The sequence below is a fragment of the Pezoporus wallicus genome, unplaced genomic scaffold (assembly GCF_028554395.1).
Source record: "Pezoporus wallicus isolate ANWC-B61680 ecotype Strahan unplaced genomic scaffold, APGP_CSIRO_Pwel_v1 contig_5485, whole genome shotgun sequence".
Classification (NCBI taxonomy): domain Eukaryota; kingdom Metazoa; phylum Chordata; class Aves; order Psittaciformes; family Psittacidae; genus Pezoporus; species Pezoporus wallicus.
In genome coordinates this window covers 785,071-792,515 of record NW_026641550.1, presented here as the reverse complement: position 1 = coordinate 792,515, position 7,445 = coordinate 785,071, and the positions used below count along the sequence as shown (strand labels likewise).

Here is a 7,445-nt window from a genome sequence, read left to right as displayed (position 1 = left end):
TCTGCATGCTGTGATGTTGCTCAGCTGCCTTAGATTCTCTTTTAAATGCAACAGAACTATCCTTACATTTTAGGAAACTAACCATTATAGTAATAAAGCTTTGTAGGTGCTAAAATAAGCCCCTAATGAAATTATTTGATGAACTTCATTGGAAGCTCTCTGATGTTACCATCAAGATTACTACAGAGATCTGAAGCACGCCGGTAGCCTGATGATTCTGAAGTACGAACTATACCATTTGTATCTATGGTAAAGATCCAGTTATGCCTATAAAAAACTCTCTTGTGACTATATGCTGAAGAATGAAATGGAAGCAGAGTTAAGGTTGCTGCGTTTGTTGATAACAGGATGGATACTGATGTGCTCTGAAGAGTAGGAACTTAGGTGGCATATTAATTACCACTTTTAAATACTGAAATACTACCAAGTGTTTTGGGTATTAATAAAAGCAAAGGACAACCAGGCTCTTCCTGAAGTGGCAATAAACAAAATTTCCTGTTAACAGCAATTTTTTAAAGAGAAATTAATTTTCCCCATCCCCTCCAGAAGTTGTACATCTGGGCAAAGAAGCAATTCAATTTCTAAAGAAGTTTGCAAAAATCTTGCAATACCCTTAAAATCTTGGGCAAATCTTGACTAAAGCTATGCATAATCTTCTGTGTTCTTATGACAACACAAGCCATCATAAGCTTTGTTCTTGTAACTATGAAGAGAATTGCTGAAATCCTCTGGTATTTGTATCCAAAGACCTGCAGCTCAGCACTTTCTGCAGCTCACCGGTTTCTGTGTATGAGGCACACACAAAATACATGCACATAAAATTTATAAGCAGCTTTGAACTTTCTCATACAAAAGCCCAAATAACTTCTCCCTAATTACAGGTGCACTTAATCCTTGTTTAATTGCAAACACTGTTCTTTGAGCCTTAAGACCCTGCAGAACGGCACAGAAAATATGCTTTTCATATTTGATTTAATGGAGCAAAATCTCCCTTAAGAGCATTTTACTCCTCATGCTACTTTTCTGAAGCAGATAGGTACTTCAAGCATTTTAGAAGTACCATTTGATAAAAAAACAAAAAAACTCCCTTAAATATAATTATGACTCATGACTTGACAATTACGACAGTGAATTAACTATCTTACATTATTTAAAACTCCCACAGTGGTTTAAAGGGTCAGATTTTGGTAAAATTAAAGGTATTCCATGAATTATGTACTCACTTGCTGAAATGAGTGTGAATTAGATCTTAGCTAGGCAAAGGAACAGTTGATCATTAATCTGTTTTTTAAAACCAAAAGTACCTTAGGGTTTGTACGCTCCTACTGTTTTGCATTAAAAGACTCAAAAGCGGCACTTACTGGCATAATACAATCTATTTTGAAGGCAATGCAATGTTCTGAGAAAGTGGAAAAACCCCCCAGTGATCATGTATAAAGTACAGTTGCATAAATTATGTTCCCACAACTGAATGAGGTCAATTTGTAAATCAAAGAGTCCAAACGATGTACTACGTTCATAGCTAGCAAAGTGTACTCCAACAGTACATTCACAATCTGAATCAAAGAACCTTAACAGTGGTTCAGAATAGTCAATGTACCAGCCAGGAATAAAGCTGCTTACAGAGCCATCAATGCACTCTAGAACAAATTAGTGAACCAGTTCAATTTTAAAAGTGACCTCCTGTTTTTAGCACAGTTAACTAGAAGACCAGCTATCAAAATAAAAAATTATAGGTTAATAAAAAGAAAACTAGACTACACAATGTTTTGTAAGTAACCTGGGAAAGAGGTTCATAGTGCACAGAAAGGACCCAACACAACTGTTCAGCACGTCCACAAAAATCCTAGTAAGTGACGTTCCTATGAAGTACTAAAAGGCAGCAATATCCTTCTGTTCCCCCAGTGAGGTAGAACAATTAACCTTCTTAACACGCCACTCTGGTGCAGACATGGATTTTTACAGTATTCTTCGGTAGCGAATCCAGGATTACATCTTTATCCCCTCCTGTTGACTAAGTTGTGATAATGTTTTCTTAATGCGCAAAGCTGTTAGCCTAGCAGCTCCATTGGCATACCAGCATTCCCGCATAATTTTTGCCATTACTCGTAATGCCTGTAAAGGAAAGAGAAGCAATTATATGTACTGCAGTTCCAGCACAGATGAGGTAGCTTCTGTTCTACCTTATCCTCTTCATCTGTTTCTGAAGTCTATTATTACCCATGTATTCATTTCACACGTTACAACCCAGTTCTCTCTTCCATTATATCTTATCAATTTCTCATTCCTATTGTAGCCTACCACAGCTATTCTCTTAAGGTCTGAATCAGAAAGCATTGGTTCTAGCCCTAGATGGGTTCCTACAGTAAGCAATATGAACAAAGCTGGCTGGAAAGAGCTCACTGCTGTGCATACTAATGCCTGTGCAGTGACTACCAGAATAATGAACTCACCCCAGAATCAGGTAAACGCTTCTAGAGAGGCATGGTCAGTAGTCACCACCACATGTACACAGCAGTTCTAAGTCTTTGGCTTACTAGAGCTTCAGCATCCTAATAACAGTGTTCATCTTTCAGTAAGTGCATAAAGTACAAATTCCGAGATGTACAAAGTACTAAGGCCATCACAATTTTGGGTGAAAATTCTTAAACTTTTTTTTTTTTTTTTAAAGAAAAATTCCTATTTTGGCCGGTCTGTAGTATACCTCTTCATTACACAATGACAGGGCAAAAACCCTTGAGTGAGTTCCAAGCAAGCATTTACATGAGGCAACACAGCACTCTTGAAAGAGATAACCAGCCTAGTTACAAACCAACTGGCACAGACCTGATTACCTCATGTATGTTTACTACCCTTGTTGTGGGTTAACCCCAGTAGGCAGTTAAGCCCCACAGAGCCACTCACTCACTCCCCGCCCAGTGGGATGGGAGAGAGAATCACAAGGGCGAAGTGAGAAAACTTGTGGGTTGAGATGAAGACAGTTTGATAGGTAAAGGGGAAAAAACAAGCCAAAACAAATCCTGCCCCTCTGCTCTGCTCTCGTGAGACCTCACTTGGAGTACTGTGTGCAGTTCTGGTGTCCTCAACAGAAAAAAGACAAAGGAACAAGTCCAGAGGAGGGCCACGAGGATGATCAGGGGACTGGAGCACCTCCCGTATGAAGATAAGTTGAGAAAGTTGGGGCTGTTCAGCCTGGAGAAGAGAAGGCTGCGTGGAGACCTCATAGCAGCCTTTCAGTATCTGAAGGGGGCCTACAAGGATGCTGGAGAGGGACTCTTCATTAGGGACTGTAGTGACAGGACAAGGGGTAATGGGTTAAAACTTGAACAGGGGAAGTTTAGACTGGATATAAGGAAGAAGTTCTTTACTGTAAAGGTGGTGAGGCACTGGAATGGGTTTCCCAAGGAAGTTGTGAATGCTCCATCCCTGGCAGTGTTCAAGGCCAGGTTGGACAGAGCCTTGGGTGACACGGTTTAGTGGGAGGTGTCCCTGCCCATGGCAGGGGGATTGGAACTAGATGATCTTAAGGTCCTTTCCAACCTCAACTATTCTATGATTCTATAAACAAATGATACAAACCCAATTGCTTACCACCATCCAACTGAGGCCTAGCCTGTCCATGAGCATGAGCAACCCCTGCAAAACTTCCCCCTCCCTCAGTTGTACTGCTGAGCATGACACTACATGATATGGAATATCTCTCTGACTGATTTGGGTCAGCTGTCCCAGCTGTCTTCCTTCTCAGCATCCTGTCTACCCCCAGCTTACTCAGCAATACGTGCTGGGGGGGGAGTGAATGAGAAATGGAGAAAGCCTTCAAGGTCCATAAACACTGTTCAGCATTACATAAGACACTGGTGTGCTATCTGTTTTGGTCACAAAACTCAACCCCAGGCAGCTGCAGTACAACCCCATCTGCACAATTTATTTGCAGTGATGATTCCTGTATGCTTGAGATTGCCTCAGGAGATGTCAGTTCTGTCCAGAAACTTCCTGATTGGCTAAGCAGCCTTTTTTCCAAACAGATTTGCCTATCCCACATGCCCTTGGTCACCGTGCTTGTAGTAAGCGTGGGTAACGCCCTTTCCAAATCTTCACTTGCGAAGCCAAGCCATCAATATAATTCAGACTAGCTTTAATTTACATTAGTATCACCTATGCTGCACAGGAACAGATTACAGAATGCTCCACACAAGGTTAGCTATTAATGTGCATGAAAATACATTAAATATTAGTGTATAACCAAGGATCAATGACATTCAATAAAGCTACAATGATCAAAATGTAATTAAGGTCTCGAAGCAACCCTTCTCCCTTCAACAACAAGCACAATTTGTAAGCCATTGAAATCAATAAAAGCTTCAGTGTCCATTAAAGCAGCTTTAGCAAGGTTAGTTAATACCTCACAGCTCTGCCATCTGTTTGGAATATTGGGCCTTAACTTCTGCTCACACACAACTTTCCTCATTTCTTCAACAGAAGGGTCTGAAGGAACAAGGTCATAGTACGGCAACTGGTAATCTTCGTGGATTCCTGTAACAGATTGTAAATGGCTTAATTTAGGTAACACTAAATTACATACTCTTCACATTTTACTGTGTTCCTTATCAGTACCCTATCATTTTCTTTTTTTTTGGTTTTCATTTTTAAAAACTACATTACAATGACTAACATTAAAAAAAACCCGACCACCACCTTAACCATACCTTTGGTATGTTCATATTACCCTTGAGGAATTTTCAATTTTTAGATTTATGTATTTGGAAAAGGTGAAAGCTATGCTGAATCTTTCACATGCTATACTGAAGACATGCTCCTTGGAAGTGTATGATTTGTAATAGCATGTTTTATTTTAAATACAGTATGGATGTTACCTGAACACATTATACCTAACACTTACTTGTGGTGTTTGCCCCTTGCTCTCAAGGACATTTAGCTTCACCCTTTTCTCCCATGTATGTAAAGGTTTTAGGGAAAAAAGACCCCACCAAACATAGACAGGGACATTTCATATTTTTTTCAAAAGGTATGGTTCATCAATTTAAAAACAGGTTAAATAAACCCACCATCATCTAAAGGATTAACAGTTAAAAAGTCTGAAAAACACTAGATATTACTACCTTGTACCATTTTTAGAACAGACTTTACAAAAACTTATTCAGGTTCTGTAAGCTACAATTCCTTAGTATCTCCACTTTTGTAAAGACTGCTACATACCACCAATTGAACATCGCCGAGCTATTTCCCAAAACACTAATCCCATGGCATAGATGTCTGCTCTTTTGAATGACTCAAAATGTTTCATATTTATGGAATCATCTAGAACTTCTGGAGCCATGTACCTATTTGCAATAATGAAACAAAAAAAAAAAACATCAAATAAACAACAGAACATTTAATTTCATAAATACTTACTGTAGAGAAAACTTCAATGCTATTGAGCTGCTCAAAACCAAATGTAAGTATGAGACAAAGGAAAATCTGCTTCATTAATCAAAGACCTCCAATGCAAGAGGGATAAGTAAACTGAGAGAAACAAGCAAAGCAATAGTGGAATAAGGGGAAATAATGACCAAATAGAGCCATAAGCCTGACAAACATGGGATAACAGAGACAATAACAAAGACCCAAAGTCTCAGTTGCTAACTGATGTGCTATTAAAAAACTCCAGGCATAGCTTTAGGGAGGGCCAGCCTGCATGCTGTAACTGCTGATACGTGGGAAGCAAGAGGAACATGAGGACTGTCAATATTCGAGGGAGGCCTGTAGGACAATGCAATGCCTATCAAGGAATGTTCAGGAGAAGGGTAACTGAGAGGAACAAAAGTGAGCAAAAGACAGTAAGGTTTATGCAAGGAGCCACCTGCATAAACACTTGCCAGTAACTATGCTTGTTTGACCAAGACCTCCAAAGGCTTGCTGCAGTGTATCTTATCTTCTGACTAAATCTTAACTATCTTTTTATGCAATCTCACTCTCAACCCCATGTGCACGTGTGCTTTAAGGACTACATGCCAGCAACTGGAGCCAGGCATGAGGGAGTTCAGGGGTAGCAACTGAAGTCAGACAAGGGATTAAGTTGCCCTTGGGCCTGGTGTGCCAGCAACTGGAAGGGAACTGCAGATCCTGCAAGCAAGTGTCCGAAGGTCTTAGAACTATGTATCTGGAGCTGCTGTGGGGGTACCAGCAACTGCAATCAGACAGTGCGTGAAGATACCTCTGGTGCCAGCAACTGGAGCAAATGAGGGTCTCTGCTTCAGCCACTGAAGTAGGACCATGTGTCACAGGCTTCACAGTCACCAGCTTAAAGATAACCGCTACACGGAAGAACTAAGATGACAGAAGCAGAGTAAGAAGCTCTCAACAGCAGCAACTGGAGTGGGAATAACAGGTCATAAGATCTATATGCCAGCTGCTGGGGTGTACCTCCCCCAAACCTGGCATGCATGGCAGGTGTCCATATGTGTCATTCACTAGCTAATTTCAAGCTAGTCTAGCCAGCAAAGAGCTGACCCACGCAGGGATAGTATTCGAGGGAATACCACGCAAGTATACACTGGTATTAAAGGGAAACCATGCATATAGGTGTGCATACAGGTATATGCATCTGTTTGCTACTGTGCATTAACCTAGCCCAGCTGGTTAGTAGGAGACATGCAGAGCACAGAAGAGGGCATTAGACAGACCAAAGGTTGCATTCACATGGGAGGAATTCATAAGCATACATGGGCTTGTCAGGCTACAGGAGGGAGTTTGCCTTTTAACTAATGAAGTTCAATCCTCACCAGCTGAAGGAAGAAGACTTGGCTGTTAACACTTATATTTTATACAAGTTCTGACAGTGTTTTATGTGGGTGTTGAAGACAGCACATGGTATATAGCAATCTGTGTAACCAGCCCTGTCAGTATTGTATGTGTCTGTATATGCGTAGCCTCACTACTGGTTGAAGCCCAAGAAAGAAAGCAGCAGCTATATCCATGGACCTGGAATGGACAGAGCCCAGCCCTTAGGACACACCAGGCTGGCAGAAGCCAGGCAGAGGGAAGCCCGAGCTCCTGGAATCTGCTACCATACAGCAGCCACTTACAACATCCCCTAGCAAGACCACAGAGGGAACAGACATGAAGAGCTGATTAAAAAAGCAGCACTGATAAGGATCCCTTGGGAACAAAGGCTCCCTGCCATTACAGTAACTGATTATTCCATTATAAATCACAAAGATTTTTTCTTTTTTTTTTTTAATAGAATACCTTATCAGCATTTCCTGCAACAGAAAAATCTGTGACAGACTTTCCTGGTTTCAGTAGACTTTCAACTGAGAAAGAAAGACTGAAAACGGGTCGTGGCATTGTTACCTTGTTTAGTGACTAAGCCCAATGTGGGAACATCAAGCAAAATGTCAGTGTGGACTGCATTGTGAAAGTTAGCAGCATCCTCACTGGCT

General features: G+C 40.8%; 1 protein-coding gene across 1 annotated transcript in view; it reads right to left on the bottom strand.

Moving 5' to 3' along the window:
• Positions 1–528: 528 nt before the first annotated feature.
• TGFBR1 (transforming growth factor beta receptor 1) overlaps positions 529–7,445 on the bottom strand; it is a 36,168-nt gene continuing 29,251 nt past the window's right edge. Inside the window, exons 7-9 of the mRNA XM_057424256.1 lie at positions 5,218–5,342; positions 4,403–4,533; positions 529–2,115 (exon numbers count right to left, since the gene is read on the bottom strand). Of these exons, the coding sequence (XP_057280239.1) occupies positions 1,990–2,115; positions 4,403–4,533; positions 5,218–5,342 (382 nt within the window). The 3' untranslated portion in view covers positions 529–1,989. The remainder of the gene's footprint in view (positions 2,116–4,402; positions 4,534–5,217; positions 5,343–7,445) is intronic.